This window comes from Kogia breviceps, chromosome X (genome assembly GCF_026419965.1).
Source record: "Kogia breviceps isolate mKogBre1 chromosome X, mKogBre1 haplotype 1, whole genome shotgun sequence".
NCBI classification, from domain to species: Eukaryota; Metazoa; Chordata; class Mammalia; order Artiodactyla; family Physeteridae; genus Kogia; species Kogia breviceps.
This window is the reverse complement of record NC_081330.1, coordinates 28,578,863-28,600,783: the sequence shown is the minus strand read 5'-3', so window position 1 is coordinate 28,600,783 and position 21,921 is coordinate 28,578,863. Positions and strand designations below refer to the sequence as shown.

General features: G+C 51.0%; 1 protein-coding gene across 8 annotated transcripts in view; it reads left to right on the top strand.

The window, feature by feature from the left end:
• Nucleotides 1-255: 255 nt before the first annotated feature.
• LONRF3 (LON peptidase N-terminal domain and ring finger 3) overlaps nucleotides 256-21,921 on the top strand; it is a 39,191-nt gene continuing 17,525 nt past the window's right edge. For 4 of the 8 annotated variants that reach the window (XR_010838745.1, XM_067024053.1, XM_067024051.1 and 1 more), the window contains exons 1-6: nucleotides 256-1,355; nucleotides 3,995-4,113; nucleotides 7,251-7,373; nucleotides 11,160-11,315; nucleotides 13,305-13,572; nucleotides 14,259-14,349. Coding sequence is in view for 7 of the 8 variants with exons in the window: in XM_067024053.1 (XP_066880154.1) it covers nucleotides 539-1,355; nucleotides 3,995-4,113; nucleotides 7,251-7,373; nucleotides 11,160-11,315; nucleotides 13,305-13,572; nucleotides 14,259-14,349 (1,574 nt within the window). In the remaining variant the exon portion in view is untranslated. The remainder of the gene's footprint in view (nucleotides 1,356-3,994; nucleotides 4,114-7,250; nucleotides 7,374-11,159; nucleotides 11,316-13,304; nucleotides 13,573-14,258; nucleotides 14,350-21,921) is intronic. The other 4 variants (XM_059049656.2, XM_059049657.2, XM_059049658.2 and 1 more) reach the window with 4 other exon arrangements.

Genomic DNA, 21,921 nt, shown 5'->3' with positions numbered 1-21,921 from the left:
CTCGAGGTACCGGCCTCTCGAGGGGAGAGGGGACCGCTAGCGGGCGGCTGGCAGAGGGAACCTGTTTGCTGACGGGTTTGGAGGTGGGATGGGGTAGGGTTTGGAGACGGAGAAGTCCAGGAGGAGACGCTGGGTTTTTTCTTTCCCTCCCCGTCTTCCGAAAAGGAACCACATTGCGAGGGGGAACTAAGACAGAGTGTAAACACAAACAACCGCAAAAAGAAGCCAAGAAAAGCTAAGCCCAAAGAAGCAAGCGCAACACTGTTACAAAACTGTCTGGTTTTGTAACAATCGCCCCGCCGCCGGCCAATGAGCGGCGTGGCGGCGTGTCACGTGGTGTCGTTTTATATAACACTTTGCTGAGACAAGACAGTTATTAGGCGGCGCGGGGCGGCCGGCATGGAGCTCGTGGAGGCATTGCAGGGACCGGCGAGAGGCAGAGCGGCAGCCGTGGCAGCCCCGGTTCCCTCCAGCCACCGCTCCTTGCTCCGCGTCCCCGGCCCCTAGACGCCTCTTCCCCACGCATGTCCCTCTCCCTATGGATTCATTTCAGACTGAACAGATGCTGAGCTTGCCCGCCGAGCTCTGCAGCAACAACTTAGAGCTGGCGGAGCCGGCGGCATCACCTGCCCGCGGAGACACGGGCCCCCACCCAGAGGCGGCTACAGAAGGCCCCGCACCTTTACCGACTCTGCCGCCGCCGCAGGAGCGGCCTCCGAGGGCCTCGACGCCGGAGTGCAAAGTCCTGCTCACGCAGGCCGACGCCCTGGCGTCTGGGGGGCGCCTCCGGGAAGCCCTCGAGGTGTACCGACAGCTCTCGGAGCGGCAACAGCTGGTGGCCGAGCAGCTGGAGCAGCTGGTGCGCTGTCTGGCCGAGAAAGTCCCTCAAGGCGAGGAGCCGGCGCCGGAGCCCCCGGACGGGAGCCGCGGAGCGAGCTGCGCGCTGGCGGCGGAAGAGGCAGGGGCGGCGACGGCCGCCGAGGCCACCGAGGTGTGGGACGGCTTCAAGTGCCGGAAGTGCCATGGATTTCTTTCAGACCCCGTGTCCTTGTCCTGCGGACACACCTTTTGTAAACTGTGCCTGGAACGCGGGCGGGCAGCCGACCGGCGCTGTGCGCTGTGCGGGGTCAAACTCTCCGCTTTGATGGTGGCCACCGGGCGGGCGCGCGGGGCCCGGCGGGCTGGGCAGCAGGCGCCGCCGCCGCTGCGGGTTAACGTGGTGCTCAGCGGCCTCCTCGGCAAGTTGTTCCCGGGCCCGGCAAGGGCGTCGCAACTCCGGCACGAGGGCAACCGGCTGTACCGCGAGCGCCAGGTGGAGGCGGCGCTGCTCAAGTACAACGAGGCAGTTAGGCTGGGTGAGCCCACCGCGCCGCCGGGGCCGGGGCGGGCGGGGGCACGAGCCCGGCGGGGAGCTGCGGGGTGGACCCGGGCGGAGGAGGGCGCACGGACCTTGCGATGGACCGCGACCGGAGTGGGGGAGGGGGGCTCTGGAGTTCCGTCTCCGACTTTTTCTCTGTCACTACTGGTTCATCGCCCTTTCTCTGGGTCTCCGTCTATCTCCTTGCCCTTTGTCTTCTTCTGTGTTTCCTGTTAGCTTGTGTGTTTCTGCGTGTCTCAGTCCCTGCTTCTGTTTGTGTCGCTCTGTTTCTCCGTCTTTTTCTTTCTTTCCGTATCTTTGTCACTCTGGCTCTTGCTCGGTGTCACCGTCTGTTTCTCGGGCTCGCCTTCTCCTTCTGTCTCTGCGCGCTCGGGCCCCTCTTAACACCTGCCCGTAGCTTTCGGGCCAGCAGGGGAACTTCGCACCCTTCCCACTCGCGCGCCGGGGCCTCTGGGCTCCCGCCAGCCTGGGATGTTCGGTCGGCGCCTGCGTCTGCCGCCCCCTCCCGGCCTGGGGCCGCCGTGGCTGCCGGGAGTTGTCCCTTCCGGGGCCGCGGCTCCCGGTGGGGTGGGTCCGGCGTGGAATTAGGTCAGGAGAGCACTGGTTGCATAAGGGGCCGCGAGCGGCCGGGCCGGGCGGCCCCTCCTCCGCGCGGGCGGGCGAGATTGTGTAACGGCTGAGGTAGCTGAAGTGGGCCACGCTCGCCTCGGAAACCATCCCGGGAGCGTGTGCGGGCGGGGTGGGGGGAGCGCTCGAGCCCCGTCGCCCTGTGACTCATTGTCACCGCTTCCTATCACACGATCCTCGGCTGAAATAGATGCCCCCCCCCCGCCCGACCGCCTGCAGCCTGCGCTGTCGCCTCGAACGCCAGCCCGCCAGCCCAGAGGGCGACCGGCCAGGCGACGGCTCGGGGATCCCCGGGGACCGTGGGCTGGCTGCCAAGGGGGCCGCCTGTGTCCCGCTTTCCCGTGCCGCCTGAGGAGGGATGGGTGGTCTTGGCGGCCTCAAGGGCGATGTGGGCAGTCCCGCGCCTCGGGCCGCACTAGGGCGCCCGAGTTCCCTCAGGGAACGACTCCCCCCTCCCCGACCCCCCGCGTCTCGACCCAGGAAGTGGCCGCCGAGCCGCGGGTATTGCCCAGCTCAGGCCGGCTGCCAGGAGCTCGGCGGCGGGGCGCGGTGTCTGGCGAAGCGTGCCGGGGAGGAGGCGACAGGGCTGGGCAGACAGGGCTCTGGCATCCCAGGGTGCCCTGAGCCCCACTCGGATGGGTGGAGGAGCGGGTGGGTTGGCGTCTCCACGTGTTGAATCTCCACTCGAGCTTGCAACAGGTAATGGGGGAGGGGGAGGAACGAGACCCCGTGTGCCCAAGCAAAGCACAGTGTGTGCTTCAAGGAAAGGGACAGAGGAGACTGCAAACTCTTGACTGATGTCTTAAGAGCAAGTAACGGGCACTCAGGCGAAACCTCTGCACACCCCTGGGGGAAAAACCCCAACAAAGGCTGTTCCCACAGCAGAAGCTGGAGCCCAGTCCCTGGGGAAGAGCAGGGCAGTATGAAGTAGACAGGTGGCGGCCGCTAAAGCCCAGGTCTCCAAGGGAGGTTCCATTCCTTTCAGCCGACCCCTAAGGGCCACGAAAGCCCCTTCCTGCCCTCCACGTCCTCCCCCTTTGTTGCTGTCACCACTTTTCCCTGGGGGTTCTTCCTTGCACCACCAGAGGAGTCAAGGTGAAAACTGTCAAGACCTCTTCACCCTTCTAAGAGGAGAGGGACCTCCCCAACAAAGAGTATCTTTGTGCCGGAAGATGGCCAGTCTCTCTTCCTTACTATTCGAAGTACTACACTCCCCTTTGGAAAAAAAAGGAACCTGTCTCCCACCCCAGATTCAAAGTCTGGCCAGTTAGCAATGAGTTTGGCCAGCTAGCTAGACTTTGAGCAGATGCCTTCCCCTCTGTGGGCTTGATTTTCCTTGAAGAATGGGTTGGTTGAGCCAGATGATCTCTAAAGGCCTTTCCAGCCCTGGCATCTAGTGGTTCAGAGTATTGGTGAGAGCCAACCTCACTTTATGCCCAGAAGCCTTGTCCATTCACATCTGCCTATCTGTAATGAGAGGATGGAGGCTTGCAGGTGCATTTCTATTTTCTTCAGAAGAACTTCATGTGTGCTGGGGTTTGTAGACAGAGATGTCGCTGATATCACCGGGAGACTAACTTGGACTTGTCTTCCTGGTCAAGGCTGGGGGTCACATCTGGCCATCCCCTTCTCCTTCCTCCCTGGCCTGTTTCCTTGGGGGCAATACCTCACCCAGAAGCCAGGCTGTCGGTTGTTAGCCACGGCCATGAAGCAGGGTGCGAGAGTTTCCTGTATGTCAAAGTTGCTAATGCAGCACTGACACCACAGGCCCTCTAAGGAACTGCTTGAGAGGAGGGGAAAAATGACTTCTTTACAGTTGGGGAAGCTCAGACCCACAGTGGCTGGGGGGTGTGGTAGGCAGGGCAATATTAGGGCTGGAGATCGAGCTTACCCCTTTGGGTCCCTAGCAGAAAAGTCCTAGATAACTTGCCATTTTGCTCAAGGTTTTTGTTGCTGTTGTTGTTTGTTTGTTTTTTCTCATTTTGGCAGCTCCAAATGACCACTTGCTTTACAGCAACCGGTCTCAAATTTATTTCACCTTGGAGTCTCATGAGGATGCACTGCATGACGCAGAAATAGCATGTAAGCTCCGCCCCATGGGGTTTAAGGTGAGTGTGGGATTGGGGGGATGGGAAGGAATTGTACTGTAGACAGGAACTGGCAGGAAGGACTGCCTCCCTCACTCAGAGCAGGGAGAAGGCTCTTCAAAGGAGCTGGGGGGGGTCCCTTGACAAAGGGTGACTCAGGGATCTGCAAGGTAGCCGGATTCCTCTCCAATCTGATCTTCCACTGATGACCCGCAGAGCAGCCTGGGCCTTGCGACTCTCTAAAGCATGGACTTGGGAGCCAGACTGCCTGAGTTTATGTCCCAGCTCTGCTACTTTTACTAGCTGTGCGGCCTTGGCAAATTACCTAACCTCCCTGCACCCCATCTCCTCATCTATAAAATGAGGATATTCAAAGCATCTACTTCACAGGGTTTGTTGTGAGGATTGCATGAGCAAATGCATGCACATACTTAGAGCAATGCCTGGCACATAGCGTTGTGTGTGTCTGCCATCATCAGCATCATTCTTTTCCCAGGACAGTAGAAAGAGGAGGGAGAGAGAAGTATTGCTGGCTCGTTCTGCCATCTCAAGTCCTTAGTGTAGTCAGTCAGCCTGCCGGGCCCCCTAAACGTGTAGGTCACGTGGAGGGGTGGGGAGAGAGGCAGGTTCAACAGCTCTCCAAGATGCCGAGGTGCAAAGTGTCACTTTCTGCATCTCTGTCAGGCCTCAGGACTGGCCCTCAGCCACATTTCAATATTTTGTTTAGAAGATTAGATTTGAGCCTGGGCTCTACTACCTGCAAGCTAAGTGACCATGGGGAAGTCGCTTCACTCTCTGAACCCTAAGTGTCCTAGTTTGCAAAATGAAGATCTTGCTGTCCGCCCGGATCGCCTCACAGGGATGCAGTGAGGGTTACAGGTGAGCGTGGCCAAGAGACCATTCTGTGAGCTGTAACGCTGGCTCTTGGTGTGGTGCTCTCTCTACACAACCCCCACTCATCCAAGGCTGTGATCCCTTATCTGAATCCCGTGGGGCCAGATATGTTCAGAATCCAGAATGTTTCCAATCTCACAAAGACCAAGTTTTAGCTCTGGACAGTAACCCATAGTCACACACACTATTTCTGCAGGATATTACATGAAAATACACACTAAGTGGGACAAAGACTGTAACACACATCATTTTAGGTCAGGTTTTGCCACCTAATGATTTTGATGTCAAGCTTATGAAAATATTGGATTATCAGACTGTTTTCTGGATCTGGGAACTTCAGATAAAACATTGTGGGGCTGCATACTAGGCCATTAATGTCAGAGTGAATCTCGTATGTTCTTTCATGAGAGGGTTTTCATGAGTGACGGTGGATTAGTATATTCTCTTTCCCAAGGAGCACAATTACAGTCTATTCAAAGTCACCAAAGTCTTAGCCCACAGGAGCTTCAGTGGCAGCGTTTCAGGCCTTGTAGTGGTGCAGGCCAGTGAGCTGCCTGGGCGTAAGAGGACTTCTCTTGCAAACTCTTTCTGCTGTTTCTGCGTAGGCCCCCTAAGGGTTGGGGCCTCGACAGTGCAGTGGGAAACAAGGCTGAGTAAGCAGTGGACCATTTTGGATGAAACAGAAAAAGTGACTTCCCGACAGTGAAGGAAGAGTTGGTGGAAATATTAAACAGGAGTTCATTTCCCCAAAGTGCTGGGGTAAGCAGAGAGGCAGTGAAGAGGGAACTCTGCTGACTTGGGGGTCGAGAGAAGACTTGAACAGGTGCTTCTGATTCAGAGCTGCCTCACACCCCGATTTGCATATTTCCCACCATTTCTATATGAAACGCCCCTGTGGGAGGAGTTCACCGCGCGCAGCCCTATTCCGGCCACCCAGCCAGGGCTCGTGCTTCTCAAACTCTCCTGCAGGAGGTACAGCTCCCAGTAGGGTGAGCTGGTGGCCCTGAGCTTGGCATGACTGCTCAGATCCCCAAAGCCTCTCCAGGTTCCCAGCACGTATCCCCTCTAGCCGTCCTGAGATGTCACACAAGCCTTTCTCCTGAGGGCCCCTGGAGCACTGCTGGGAACATGCAACAAGCCATGCATCCGGCTCCAGAAGGAGGGGGAGTTCCGGGGGAGGCCCCCAAGAGGCTTGGAGCAGGGGCCACTGCTCAAGAGGGCTGATCCCGGCTGGCCCCTGTAGCCAGGCCCGAGCCGGAGGGCACTGCGGCCTGCAGAGGCGTGTCGGAAGGGGAGGCCCCTCATGTTAGAGTGCCCAGCAGCTGCACCTTGGATTGCTTCCTGCACTAAGTTACACTCGGGGTCAACCGTGGAGCTGGGGGAGTGGGGAGCTGGCCCCTGAGGGGCAGCCTCCAAGCCAAGCTGCCAGGAGCACCTGTCCTAAGGCACGGAGAGAAGGCAGCCCTCTTCACACCTCTTTTCTTTTTCCTCCCTCTTCCTCAGGATGCTCCTCTCCTACCCCTTAGGGTTTCTCTCCCAGGGCAGGTGGGCTTTGGACCCCGAGGAGCCCTAAAACTTCTTATACTATTTCAAGACGTGGCGAGGGAGCAGACGTGAGCCGAGCCCACCGGAGCCGAAGTGTTTGCGCAGGCCCTGGTTAGCCCTCCAAAGGGCGGTCTGCTTTGCGGGGAGGGGCGCAGTTCTAGTTGCAGCTTTGCTACCAGCTACCTTCCAGGTCTTGGAGAGATCACATGCGTTGGCTTACTTGGGCCTCTTCTGATAAATGATCAGTGAGTGTAGGTGGTCACTCAGCCGGTAAGATGGACTAGGTCTCTGCTTGACTGACCAGTTACCAGGAAGGCCCATCCAGGCAGGTCCTGAAACCTGGTTAGTATGTGCTCAAATGGGGGTTCTTGCTACATTTGGTGCCTCCTCCAATACAGTGGTGGGGCCGGGAGAGGAGGAGGCGGAGGCACAGTGGTTGAGAATTTGGGCTTCGGTATCGGTCAGTCCCAGGCTCAAAACTTGATTCCACAATTTCCCACCCGGGTTATTTTGGGCGAGTCATTTCTGCGTCTCAGTTTTATCTCCTTGCAAATGGGCTTCAGAACAGTTGCCTACCTAGTAGGGCTATAGATGAGATAGTCCTTTTCAAACCCTTCACGTGACAATGAAAACCCACGAAGCAGGTAGCTGGTGTTATGAATGATAGCAGCATCAAGAGGTGGATAAGAATGGGATTGAATGCTCATGTTTTCTTCCAGGCACACTTCAGAAAAGCGCAAGCCTTAGCCACCCTAGGCAAGGTGGAGGAAGCACTAAGGGAGTTTCTATATTGTGTGTCCCTCGATGGAAAGAACAAAAGAGCAAGAGCTGAAGCCCAAACGGTGAGTTGAGATGACGTCAGGTCCAGCTGCCCCGTGGCCCCAGCCCTCTGTCTTCTCTGGGGTGGGAGGAGTGAGAGAACTGCCCTTCCTGGGATTGGGGGTCCTGAGTGGGTGGCTCCCTGGGTTGAGGGGACAGGAGCGAGACGCAAGTGCCAACTGATGGCCCAGAAGCAAACAAAACAAAATAAAACCAAATAAGTTAACATGGGGATGGAGGCCCACTGAGGAGATTCTGGCTGTTGGCAAGAGGTCCCGGGTGTGAGGCTGCCTGCAGTTGTAGAACTCTTCTTTGGCTAAGTCGCAGCTTCACCAGTCACACAGGGCAGCCAGCTCCTCGGAAGGGATGTTGGGGCCCATCTGCCCTGCCATATGCAGAACTCCAACCTTCAGCTCCTTTGCTAGAAATAAAACACATACAGAATATAAGTCAAGGACTATTACAATATAATCCAAACAGTCATTCCAACTCTTGAGTCCTGGGAGAATGTGGATGTCATTTTTTAAATCCTGGGCACATTAGTGAAGGCTCAAGCATCCTCAATTCGTGGACTTCGTTGCTTACTGTTCTGCAATGTATGCTCACGGTGTCTGGCTAATTGGCCTGGAAGTTGGATGCTAGCAATCAGTGGTGGCCTCTGCTCTCCCACTCCCTATTCACCACCACTCTCCAAGTGCCTCTGTCCCAGTACAGTTTGGCAGAGCAGTGGATGAAGAAAGGGCGCAAGAGACAGGAGTGGTTTCTGAAGGCTCCAGAAAGGAACCTTTAGCAAAATCAATGAACTAGGGGAAGCTGAGCTCTGGAGGTTATGCCTCTCACAGAAGGTTTCTTTTCCGGGAAGTTGCTTTGGCCTGGTTAGTCAGAGCACTGGTGGCGGAGAATTGCTCCAAGCTGTGGACCCTTTCCCAAATCTTAACTGTACTCCATAGTGTGAGTAATAATAATAATAATAATAGGTAACATTTATTGAGCATTTCCTATGCACCCCACACTGTGCTATGGGCTTTATGGGGAAGATATAATGTAATTTCCACAATGTCCCTATGAGAGTAGGTACTATTATTTATCCCCATGTTACAGATGAGACAGATAAGAAGCTGAGGCTTGGTGACTTTCCTGAGGTCACACACCTAGTGATTGGTGAAAGAGCAATCAAACCCAACTCCAGCTGCTTCCAGAGTTTGCCTTGTGAGCTGCTCCACCATCCTGCTGTCCCAGGAGGCCTTGTCAGGAGTCTCAGTACCCGCTGCTGGGGCTGGGGGGAGAGCAGCAACGGAATTATCCAGGTCTAGGATAGGTGGACAAAGGCGATTAGAAGAGCCTTGACTTTTGGAGACAGAGTGTGCAAAGGCCAAAAGAGGCAGGTGTTGGGCTCAGGAGCGAGTGGTTTCTTTATTCTCATTTGTCCATTTCCCAGTTGGCCTGAGAGGCTCTGGTATCATCAGTTGGGTTGATCTCTCTTTACAGCCTGATTTTACAGACCACCTAGTATCATTGCCACAGCTGCCTCAGCAGGGCAGGGCAACACATTGTGCTAAGCTCTGAGACCCAAAGAGGCATAAGCCACAGTGTCATTCCTCAAGGACCTACCTTACAATCTTGCCCTTGTTATATAGTGTAATATAAATTTCAGACCATACAAGCGAGCATTTGCCTGTGATGAGTGTTCCGGAGTTCTGAAGCTGGGGTGAGAATTTAGAGGCAAATTTCCACTGAGTGTGGCGAGGGCATGACTTAAGAACACTGAGGACCCTCCGCTGTGCTAATTTACTGGATTGTTCCCATTCCAGGGATAAAGGTATGATGGAGATGGTCCAGGCTCACTGGGGTTTCATTAGCTGCCTTAGCCACTCACAGGCCTGGGTTTCTTTTTGATGTTTGTATTTACCTCAGATTCTTTTTTGCCCTCTTGACCCATTTGGGCCTTTCGAAGGCTGACACTGAAGCGGAATTGACTTCCATGCATATGTGGAATGCTCATTCTTACTGAGAGTTGACCCCAAATTTTGTTTTCCGAAGCCACTGCGAAGGCCTAGCCTGAGACCTTAGGTATTAAAGGAGGAAGGTCAGTGCTGCTGTCACTTCTGCTTCGCTTCCTTTGAGCTCCCTCTCTGCCTCTCTTCCCCTCTCACCGCACTCTACCCCTTTTCCCTTGTGCCCTGGGATGCCCTGTGGCTGCTAGTACTCTGTTTGGGAGAATTCCAGGGAGATGGCTTCAGAAGTGGGTTGGTCCTGGTGGGCCATTCGAGAGGGCTTCTGAGAGCCAACTTTGGCTCCTGTGGAAGAGGAGCCTCTGAAAGCTGGCATTTATGGCCCTGGGTACTGTGAGTACCTTCCCACCTCACTCCTTTACCAACTTACAGCTGGGAGGAGATAGAGGCATCTGTCTGAAGACTTGGGGTCTGAACCCTAGGCCTCTCCCTGGGCCCTGGGATGGCTAGTGTCTTAATTCAGTTCCATCCAGTGTGGTGAGTATTTATTGCACATCTGTCACGTGCCCTCCAGAAGGTGACCATCTGGTTAGAGAGAAAGACTTAACATCTGCAACGCAGTTTGAGGCTGACACAAGACTGTGTAGTGTGAGGTGCTATCTTATGGTGCAGTCGAGAACACGGAAGGACAGGAGAGATCAGGGAGGCTAGGGGAGTAGGGGAAGGTAGTGCTGGAGCTGAGCCTTGAGGGATGAGCAGGGCTTGGCTATGTGGAAAGTGCTGGCATTCAGAAGGGACATCATGAAGGAACTGCTGGGGGCCAGCAAAGGAGCAAATCAAACCAGAGAGAGTTTGGTCAGAGTTTCGGTCAGATTCTCCTGATCAGTTAATACCCTATTACCCAGAACAAGGGGTGGAGCACCCTTTAGTGGGTCTCAGCGGCAAACTTGTGAATATGTTTTAGAAGTGAGTGACCTGCCTTCCTGTGTTGTGTTACATACGATAGATACATATGTATGTTGATAATTGGCGCTTTCACAGGGGAGAATTGAAACAAGGATGTGGGCAGCTGATGGCGCAGCGTCCACGCGACCGCACATCTTTGACTCGCAGCCCCTTCTGGGTCTCCTGCCTGCCCCCACACCACTGCCCCCAGCTTCTCAATTGTGCAGGAAGCCAGCCATAGACTGGAACCGGTCTGCTCCCAGTCCTTGAAGATACCTGACATTCTCTGGAAAGTGAAGGCCAGAAACGGGGAGGAGAGACGAGGAGAAGAGGGAGGGAAGGTTGGGTTTTGCTTTTCCTAACATCTCACCGCTGAAGGGATTCGTGATCCGGGCTGATGGAGGAGGGAAGCAAAATGAGCAGGGTGGGAAGAAATATCGAGGAACCTCGATGACATTTGTCACCTTCTACCCGTGGGGGTGTGGCGGACACGACTCCAGGTCCCCCAGCTGATGTCTCTCTCCCATCCTCACCTCTGCCTCTTTCCTCCTACGTAGGTTATGAAATGCCCCTGCAGATATTTCTATGGAATGGTAGCAGCGGAGTGGTGGTTTGTACCTCTGGCTAGGGTGACAGAGGCACCTGTAGTGTCTTTGCAAAATCCAGATTCTCAGGCCACACTTCAGACCTCGGGGAGCCGGGCATGGGAACTAAGAACCTGGAGTTTTCCTAAGCTCCCCAGGCAATTCCGACGCGCTGAAGTGAGGACCCCTACCCCACTGTGTCAGGGTCTCTGGTCCAAGGCTTCCTCCCTGGAGTTTGGCCCCGCAAGCTGTGCCCTTTGCCCCTTCCTCCCCCCACCCAAGCACCTGTAGAAACTTAAGTAGTGAAGTCTTCTGTTTTATGTCACAGCTTCTCCTTAGTTTCTTTTCACCATCATTCCCGGGGGCTTCTCAGGAACATTCTCCCGATATCCTGAAGCTGTTGGCACCTCACCCTAGATTAAAGGAACACGTAGAGTCATTGGCTACTGAAGGCACCAGCCATAATCTACCAAAGTTGTCACAGGTAAAACTCCACTCACCCAGCTCGCTCGTGACGCTTTGTTTGGCTGTTTTGTGGGCAAACATGGGGAGTGAGCCCTCACCCTCCTACCTCATTCGGTTCCTGAGAAAGAAGAAATGGAGTCGCTCATGGCTGCGTTCTTTGCTAGAAGGCTATTTCCTGAAGATGACATTGGATTTTAGGCAGGGGCCCGGGGTTGATGATTTATTACGTTCAGTTTTCAGTTCTTCGTCAGATCCAGCTGAAAGAGAGAGTTGACAGAACGAGAAAGGAACTGGCCCACTTCCCCTGGAGCCCTTCAGTCGGGGTGGCTTTATCAGCTTAGGGGCGGAGCCTGGGAAGAGGGCCTGACAGCCCCTCCTTTCCTGCTTTTTGTTTTGAGCACCAGCTAAGTTCCTTGTGCAAAGACAACTCCATTTGATCCCCAAGGGGAGGTAATTTCATATGCCTGCACCGTGTCTTACACGTAAGTAGACTTCGAGTACATACTTGGAGCCGGGGAGAGGGAAGTGACTTAGGAAGTCGCAGGTATTTGAGTCTTTGAAAACGATGGTCTCCAGGCCCTAGCTTTCCCAGCGGAGGGCAAATGGCCAGAGGCTGGGGCTCAGAAGGGCAGCCGTGAAGGCAGAGTTGAGCTCTGAAGATCTAGGCACCTCGGGACATCTGCCTGCCCTCCATCTGTGATCTGTTTTCCTCCCCTGTATGTGAGCCCTGGGGTCTCTGTGGCTTCTTGTATTCTCTGACAGGTGAGAATCTTACATTTCCCTGACTTCTTTCCCCGCTCTGGAGAATGAATAAAATGCAGGTGTACCTGACTCAAAAAAGGGGGGGGGGCAGAACTTAGAGTATCTCCTGAAATCAAAGCACCCCTAGTGCATTTCAATACTTGTTTGAGATCATTATTACAGGATTGAGAACCCCAACACTGAACCAAAGTGTCTGGAGTGACTTCTAATGGCAGCTCAATCTGAAATGAAGAAAAATAGCACCCCTGGCTTTCCCATGTGAGCCAGCTGGGGAGCAGGGATTGGATTTCCACCCAAACTTTGCCTTGCAAAGCAGCGTACCGTGTAGACTATGCCTGGGGCTCGTGGAAAGGATGCGGCAGTGCCATAGTGCTGAAAAAACCCTGAACTCCCCAGGTTAGGGACTCAGAAAACCCACATCCTTTTTCTCCTTACCTCATCATTTTCTCCCAGCTGTGCGATGCCCATTTTTCATCTTTCTACCATTTTCTTCTGGTTGGAGTTGGAGGGGAGAAAACGGCATGAGCGTTTTGACCCACGTGCTGTGGATGTGGAGTAGAGAGGGGTTCTCTAGGGTAAACCTGCATAAACACCTTGTCATTGGATTTGTTTTTTCTAGATCCTTCTCCTGGACAAAAATTCTTTAAAAGGCGAGAGACGTTATTGATCGTTTTGCCAAATGCTCTTGTCTCTTTTTCAGACTTTTCACCCAAAATCTAGTGAAAAGACTAATGTGTCCCTAGTTTGTTTGACCAGTGTAATACATAGCTCGGGAGCGTGAGGGCACTCGGCAGGCCTGTGAACACACCTGTGCCAGAGCCTTCCCAAAAGTTCTTCGGGAGCTGGGTGTGGGGCTCGAGGATGGCCCGGAATGGCAGGGAGGGTGAGAGGAAGTACTGAGTGGCTGGATGTACCCTCGCTGTACTGCATGTCTTGGTTTCCCTCTGGTGGTGACTGGGGACTGATTTGGAGAGGAGCAGGGCCTGGCACTGCACTTGCCATTCTCCCCTTAAGCGCGGCCCAAGGACCCTCTCCCCACACACCTCTCTGTCCTTGCCTCAGACAGAGGTTCCTCTGCTCCGCCCCAGCTGGGCCTGCCTGTGCCCTATGACCGCCCATCAGTTAAGCTACACGCCCTCTAGCTGATCAGCACTGTAGGGTATCTTCTCATCGTGCCCCTGGGGAGAAGTGTCAGAGGACGATGTTGGTCGTGAGTAGATCCTGATGTTTGGCTCTCCCTTTCCAGGAAACGCTGGAGCGTCCACATTGTTCTAGTCAGGAGGGGGCAGCAGCCAGGGGGCACAGAGGCAGCAGGCAGCCAGACGGCCTGGAAGACCAGGCCGGAGCGGAGGAGGAGGAGGAGGAGGAGGAGGAGGACCAGGAGGAGGAGGAGGGGGCCGCTGCCTCTCCCCAGGCTGCCTCCAGCAAGACTGGCAAATGCCAGGAGAAGAAAAGGAAGCGCTGCCAAATCGAACCCCAAGACCCAGAGGTGCCTAGGAAAGCATCTAAGCCAGGTGCGGACTCTACCCGGGTGGAGGGGGGCAAGCGGCTCGGAGGAGGGCCTGGCTCACCAGTATGTGGAGGTTCCCTCACCCTCCACGGGAGGGCTCCGCGGCTCTGCACGCGGCCCAGCTCTCAGCCCTGCTGCCTCCGGGGTGCCTGTGGGGTTTCTGTGAGAGCACAGCGTCAGGTACTGGCCTCTCCTGCCCTCGATGGTGTCACTTCCTTCCAGGCCAGCCTCTGGCTACCCCCATCCCCATTCCGGGAAGGTAGGACGAGGGCAGCGCGATCAGACCTCACTCCGCTCATTCGCAGTCGTGTTCCCGTAGGCGGGCATCTGAGAAGCGGCAGCCAGAGCAGCTGGCAGTGCCAAGATTCAGTGTCAGCTCTGAAGGCCTGGCTCAGTCCGCGGAGTTGCTGCCGCCGCCGCTTGTTGAGCCAGGCACCTGTTGCATTTGAAGGAAGCCCCCAGGGCTCCGGACGGTCCCTGGCCTGTGCGTCTCTTTATGGGACTGTTGGAAGCCTGTGAGCGCCGGTTTCAGGGTACCCCATTCTCAGCGGCTCACGTGAGCACTAAGTCAATCCCCTGGGAGGTGGTGAGAGTGGCACACTGAAAAGATCACTGGGTTCTTTTGCCGCAGAAGTGCTGTTTGTGAAACCAGGGTTGGTTCACCTCTGACGTCTGCTCTCTAAACCACAGATCCTCCGGCTGCTCCGGGAGCCAGACCTGCTCTCAGTGTTCCACTCGCATCTTTTGACGCCTCTGACCTTGAATGCTCCCTCTGTATGAGGTATGTGATGTGTACTGTCACTGCCTGAGTGTCCTGCCCTTCTCCTGGTGTCTGGACTTGTCTGCTGGTGAACTACTGCTCGGTTGGCTAGCACGGAAAAGCGTGGTTCTAACAAAATGGAAATCACGCCGTTAACTGTCGTCACGGGCTAGCTTGTGTCCCTTGTTTACAGACTGCATTCCCCGCACTCCTGACTTGGAAATACCTAGAGAGTGGGAAGGAAACAGTCTACTCAGAGGTCACAAACTGATGGCCCACAGGCTGGATGTCTTTTGTTCGGCCTTCACGGGACCTGGGGGCTTGTGGCTGCATTACACCAGCCTTCCTCTCACATTTGCTTTGCTTTCCTGGCGCCGTGTAGGCGTTTAAGTTTGTGACCCTGGAACTAATCTCAACTGGCTACTTGATCAAGATCTCAAAGCTCAAGGGCCAGTGTCAGCACCACAGGCCTATTCTTTGGAAGCCAAGAGAGCGCCTGACTAGTTTCCCTGCACAGTAGTCAGTAGTGGGCATGTACCACTTGGCCAAGCGTCTCTCCTCCACCCACTGCCACATCATCTCCACTTTCTCAGACCTCTGGACACACAAATTATCCACATGCCTGCCCACCCTCCAACATACACAAAAAGGAAACTGCTACAGCCGTGGTCTCTGCAGAGAAATTACTTTCATTTGTTTCGTTTCACAGCTGTGGCTTTGTGGCTAAGAGGAGCTGCTCCAAAGCCAGAGTGCCTGGGTTTCAACCGAGGCTCTGCCACTTACTGGCTGTTTGACCTGGAGCAAGTGACTTTCTCTGCCACTGTTTTCTCATGAGTAAAATAGAGAACAGTAGTACCTGCTCTATGGGGTTGTTATGATTGAGAAAATCTATTTAAGACACTTAGAATAGTGCCTGACATATAGTAAGTACTCAATAAATGTTAACTTTTTTTCCTAGACCAGAGGTTCTTTAACTTTAGGTCCATGGACCCCTGAGGGGGTTCTATCTATGGATTCTAATAGATCTAAGAATTCCCTGAAGTTATATGTAAAAGTGTGTGTGTGTGTGTGTGTGTGTGTGTGTGTGACTGTGTGCGTGTGCGTGAGTTTTCCAGGACAAGGTCCACAGCTTTCAGTAGATTCTCAGATGTGCCTTTTTCCCCCCAAAAGAGCTTTAAAAGGAGGCTGAGATATTTGCACAAAAGTTGTTAAGAAAAATGTTCTTGACACACAGATGGATCCAGCCAACAGAGGCTCCTCAGAGGTTTTCTTTCCCTTTACAAGCACATATGCCTTCCATGTCAATCCCAGGCATTTGTACTCGGAATGACTTTTCTTGTCCTCTGAATAAAAATCAGTAAGGTAGCCATTACCCGAACACATACTTCTTCTCTCTCTTAAAAAAAATAGAGTTGTCAGATTTGCTCATAAGGTCAGACAGACTCGATAAAGAATGTAGCAGCACTCGAAGAACGCCTTCCATATACTGTCTGAGTTTAGGTGGAGTGGGCGAGGGTAGGATGGGCTGTACAACCAGTTCTGTCTGCTTCCAAGCAGACAAATGGGCCTCCACAGGTAATAACGCCTTTGTGGCTCTCAGCCCGTGATGTGAGCCATGGTCCTTCAGATGTCAGACTTTGATAGACTTGATTCAGCTTACTCAGAAAGCCTGGGTCTTTGGTGTACTTATCCTCCTTAACACTCCTCCCGGCATCCCGGCATCCCGGCATCCCGGGGATGCAAAATCAAACACACAGACTCATCCTGTTTGTGTTTTCCCTGAGGGCTAAGAATCCTGAGGTTGAAGTTCTTTTGTTCCCTTTCCTCTGCTTTCTCCCTTTCATCTTGTTTGTCCCTGATCTCAACAGGGAGCTTCAGAGAAGGGTTAGAAATTTGGTCCAAGAAATAAACACCAAGAGGATAAGACCCCCTTCTAGTTGGCTCGCTCTGAGTTTAAAAGCCATTATTTCCCTTATCCTGCCCCTCTGTTCTAAATGAGACTTCAAAGCAAAAACCCATCTTTGCCTGGAGAAGCTATTGTATGGGCTGGTAAGTTACCAGGGCCGGGGGTGGGGTGGGTGGGAGGGACTCTAGCTGCTTGACGGTGAAAAGAAGCCTGCCAAGTCTAGAGAACATTTCTGATCGCAAGGCTCTTAAAACTGTAGCCCTAGTTCAAAAGCATGTAGTTTCCCCTTCCTACAGGGCTTGTCTCCAAGTCAGAAATCACATGTTGACCGAGGCCATTTCAAATATATGCTTTAGCTTGAATGATTGCAGTCTTGGAAACACTCCTCTCTTTCTACCTCTCTTTAGTGTTTTTCTTCTTAAAATCGTTATTAGGATTATTATTATGTTCTGTTATGCCCCTCATGTGTCTTTGGTGGAGGGGGTTTAAGGGTAGATATTTTCAAACAATCTGCCGGGTCGTGAAACTATAGATCTTTGTACCTCCTGTGCAGGTTTCTAGAATGAAATCCAGTGCTGTGGTGCTGCATTGGTAGAAGACAAGTTAAGAGTGTGAATTTATTTGTTCTGATTCTAGAGGGAAAATCAGGAGCGGCTTATAAATTCCTCAGGGAAAATGGTGGAGAGAGTGAATGGAACAGCAGTATCCGGTCCGAGTTTCCCTTGCTGGACGGGGAGAGCTCTGCTGGGGGAAGTCACTCTCTGCCCCTCAGTCTTTAGTGGCTGCAGATCCTCCCTTGGGATTTACCTGCTCCAGATATCCTCGCCCTGGGGGCCACCTCTGGGGCTGCTGTGGAGCAGCACTTTTGGGGTGACAAGGATATTTTGAGATGTGGAGCAGAATGTTTGATATTTGAACCAGTTACCTAATGGCCCAGTGACCTCTTTGTCAATTGAAATGAAAAGCTTTATATTTAACCTAGTTTTAGCTGCTCAAGTAGCTGGGTGTTAAGGAGTCAGTTCACTTTCTCTCTCTCTCTCTCTCTCTCTCTCTCTCTCTCTCTCTCTCTCTCTCTCTCCCCCTCTCCCCCCCCGCCCCCTCCCTCCTCGTCATTCCCTCTTTGCTCTCATTTGATAGCAGCAAAAGAGCACAATACAAGGATGTAACTGGTGGGAAAAGATAGCTATTTCCAGACAAGCCAAACATTTTATCCGGGCTGACATCTAACTGAAAGCATTTATTATGACTATTGTTTACTCCATCACTGTGACAATGTAAAATGCTTTCTTGTGAGAAAATCTGGCCCTACTCTGTTTTATAAGTGCCCCCCTGAAGTGTTTTCCGAAATCATTACCTAAACTGGTAAATAAAAGGGAGGCGAATTTGAGTATATGTCTATTTCTAGCTCTATCTACATAGAGAGAGTTTCTCTCGCTCTCTGGCAGTGGGGAGAAGGAAGGGAGAGAGACAGAGAGGGAGAGAGAAAAGGGTGTGTGTGTGAGTGTGTGCATCTACATGGACACGGATGGGATGTGTTCTAGATATAGATGAACACACAATCGTGGCTGTGTCATATAGTGGAGAAGGAAGATGGGCTTGTGACTCACATATGACTTCACATCCCAAGCCCTGCTACTTATTAGCTAGCTATGTGACCTTGCGTAAGTTCTTTAACTTGTCTGAGTCTTAATTTCCTCAATAGTAAAATGGAGCTAGTCAAATTATTGCCTGTGACTGTATAAAGTTAATTTATATGTCCCCAGTCACTTTACTCAGTCAGCCTGAATATAGAAGTGGGTTGAGTATTGAAAGATGATATATTCTAAGCATCTGAACCTTGAATTATTTCAAAGCAATAATTATGCAGCATCTGTGGCAGCATTCTTGTTTGTGACCACTCAAATCAGGAGCATTTTAATTATAGCTCTTGCTAAGAGTTGCTGTATCCTTTTGTGTCTGTTTCATTCATCTGCTCCTGAATTGTCAGTATTTATTGCAATTAATTGGCTAGCTATATCATTATTATTTGTATGTGGATTACATTCTTCAATGAACAAAAGGCTTGACATTCTCAAGAAAAATAGTTTTGCAGATACAGATTCATCAATCAGTCTTCACCATTAGCGTCGTCAAATAATGTATAAAAAGCATTCATATTCATAGGTCTCAAATTACTGAGGAAATGAGATCATCTGGTTTGGCTGCTTCTAGTAGTTAGATCACAGCAGTAGTTCCCCAAATCAGCCTGCAAATCTCAATTTTGCAAAACACTTTAAATTGTGAAATAGACACAGTGGGAAAGTATGTAAAAATATGAATATATTCTCTTAGCAAAATATTGTAAAGAGGATACTCATGGAGCCCCTCTCAGCCCAAGAAATAAAACATTGCCAGGACTCCAGAAGCTGCCCGTGTGCCCCTTCCAAATCACGGACCCCCCCCCACTGCCCCTGAAACCACTATCTTGATACCCTTGTATGTATCTCTAAACTGTGGAATTTCGTTTTTCCTATTTTTAAAAAAACTTTATATAAGTTGAATTATCCAGAACGGATTCTTTTTTTTGTGGCTTCTTTTCCTCTGGATGAAGATTTATCCATGTTATTCCATGTAGGTGAAGTTTGTTCATTTTCATTAGTGTATAGTGTCCCATTGTATGAATCAACCAAAATCAGTTATATTCTGGATGGATATTTGGGTTGTTTCTAGTTTAGGGCTATTATGGACAGCGTTGCTATGAACAGTTTTTAATGTCTACTGGTACATATATAACTCTTTGCCCATTTTTGATTGGGTTATCTCTCTTTTTCTTACTGACTTGTAGGAGCTCTATGTAAGTTCTACATATAAGTCCTTTGTTAGTCACGTGTGCTGCAAATATCTTCTCCCGCTCTGGGTTGCCTTTTTGCTTTCTTAATGGCACCTTTCGACGCACTAACAAGTTCTTAAGTTTAATGCAGTAACAATGATCAATCTTTTCATTTACAGTTACCTTTTTTGTGTGTGTGTCCTGTTTAAGAAATCTTTTTTTCCCCCCTGAGGTCAGAAAGATGTTCTATCTTGTCTTCTAAAAGCTGTACTGTTTGCCTTTCACATTTATTTTTACAGCCCACATGGAATTGCTTTTTGTGTATGGTGTGAGAGGCAGTCCAACTTCTTTGCCCCCTATGGATAGCCAACTATCCCAGATACATAGCATTATTGAGAATGCTGTTTATGTATTGAAAATCCTCCCTCCGCTTTGAAGTGCCTCACTTGTCATAAATCAAGAATCTGGGGGCTTCCCTGGTGGCGTAGTGGTTGCGAGTCCACCTGCCGATGCAGGGGACACGGGTTCGTGCCCCAGTCCGAGAAGATCCCACATGCCGCGGAGCGGCTGGGCCCGTGAGCCATGGCCGCTGAGCCTGCACGTCCGGAGCCTGTGCTCCGCAACGGGAGAGGCCACAACAGTGAGAGGCCCGCGTAAAAAAAAAAAAAAAAAAAAAACCAAAAGAATCTGGGTCTCAGTCTATTTCTGGGTTTTCTATTTGTCCTTGTGCTAGTCTTACTCTGTTTTAATCACTGCTGCTTTATAATAAGTTCTGATGTCTGGTAGAGCATGTCCTCCTACATTGCTGCTATTCAAAAGTGTCTCAGCTCCTCTTGGCCCTTTGCCTTGCCTTATAAAGTTTAGAAATCGACTTGCCAAGTTCCACAAAAACAAACAAACAAGTAAAATAACCCACTGGCGTTTTTATTGGGACTTAGTTAGGTCTTCTTTACTTTCTTTCAATGAAATGTTTACAGTTTCTTTCAATAGAGGTCTCATAAACTTTTGTTAGATTTATTCCTGGGCACTCAATTTTCAAAAGCAATTGTAAATGTCATCTTTGCGAAGATGTATTCTCTCATGCTTGTTGCTGGTATATAGAGCTACAATTGAATGGTGTGTGTGTGTGTGTGTGTGCGCGTGTGTGTGTGTGTATTTCTCTAGCTTCTTTGCTAATTCTATCAATTCTTATTAATTCTAATAATCATTCTATAGATTCTTTGAGATTTTCTAAGTTCATCATCATACCATTTGTGAATAACAACAGATTTGTTTTTTCCCTTTTAAGTCCTCAAACTTTTTTTCTCCCTGCCTTAGTACAATGGTTAGAACCTTCATCAAAGAGGTTTTTTGAAAATTAAGTTTACTTTTTGACCAATTTAGTAACTAAAATTTATTAACTCGGTTAAACAAATTAACTGCTTTTTAAACAGGTTGATAACATTTAAAAAGTAGAAAACAGTAAATATATGAAAAAAATCTCTCTCCTAGTCCAGACCTTCATTGGCTTGTTAAAAATATCAAATCTCTGCTCCTCCCCTTGACCTCCTGAATTGTAAACTATCCAGTGAGACTTTGCGACGTCTGCGTTTTTAAAGTTCCACCTGGGACTCTGATAATTAGGTTTGGAGACCGATAGAGTAGACTCGCCTACGCAGAGGTTATTAGGATTGTGTAATACAGTGATTCCCAACCCTGGCTACACATTAAAACCACCCCAGGAGCTTGACAAATCCTGATGCCTGGCCCTTACGCTGGACCAACTGATCTGCTTCTCTGTAGGTGAGATCCTGGGCCTCTGTAGTTTTCAAAATTTCTCCAGGTGATGGTGGGAGGGCGGTGGTCTGGGGAGGAGCAAGAGGGAAGGGTTTACTCAGGGGCACAAGGAGACACTTGGGGGTGACAAATGTTCATTATCTTGGTTGTGGAGGTGGCCCTATACGTAGGTGTGTACGTGTGTCAGAACTTCTCAAGTTGTACGCTTAAAGTACGTGCAGTCTATTGCATGTCAATAATCCATCTATAAAGCTATTTAAAGAAAAAGCAACACACGTGGTTCTCACACACAGCAGTGGCTGAGAATCACTGTTCTAACAGAAAAGGCACACTACTGGAAGAGGAAGTCGTGTACCTTTTCTTTTTCCATTTCATCTGCCAACAGTTGGCTGTGTACTCTTAGATCAGCCACTTCATCCCCTCTGGATCTCACTTTCATTCTGATTGGTGGGTTCAATTTTTTTCTCAAGTACTTTTCAGCTCTGACGCTCTGATTCCTCTGTTCAGCCTGGCTCTGCGGGCCAGGCTGCTGGTGCACCTCCTGGCCACACGAGGGGGCTGTGCGGCCTGCAGCCTCTTCCTCTCAACTGAACACTCTTGTGAGGTCAAAATAGGCTGGTCAGGCGTCTTTCCCTTCTTTCTGTCCTCTTGGTGAGTGCGAGCTCCGCTTCTGAAGCATCATCTTCAGCTGCCCCCATCCAATGGTCCTGCTGCAGGTGAGCCTTTCTTTAAGAAAAATAAATCCATGAATCTCTGAATGTACAGAACAGCTTTTAAAAAGATCCTCAGATTGCTTTGAAAAAATAGACAGCTCCTGCAAAACAATTAAAATAGGATCGAATTAAAGTATGTGTATACATACACATGTATATATGTATGTGTCTGTCTGTCTATCCATCAGTAAGCACATTAATAATAGTGCTCTGTTGTCCCTAGGAAAATGATCCATCCATATAAAAGGCAGTTATGTTTGTTACAGGTGCGATTTTGAGATCCTTCAGGCTGTAAACATTGCTTAGGTGAAAAATGGAATCAAGGTTAGCAAATAAGCCTAGTCTTTTTCCACTGTAATATGATATAAAGTACTTAAATATGGGAGTGT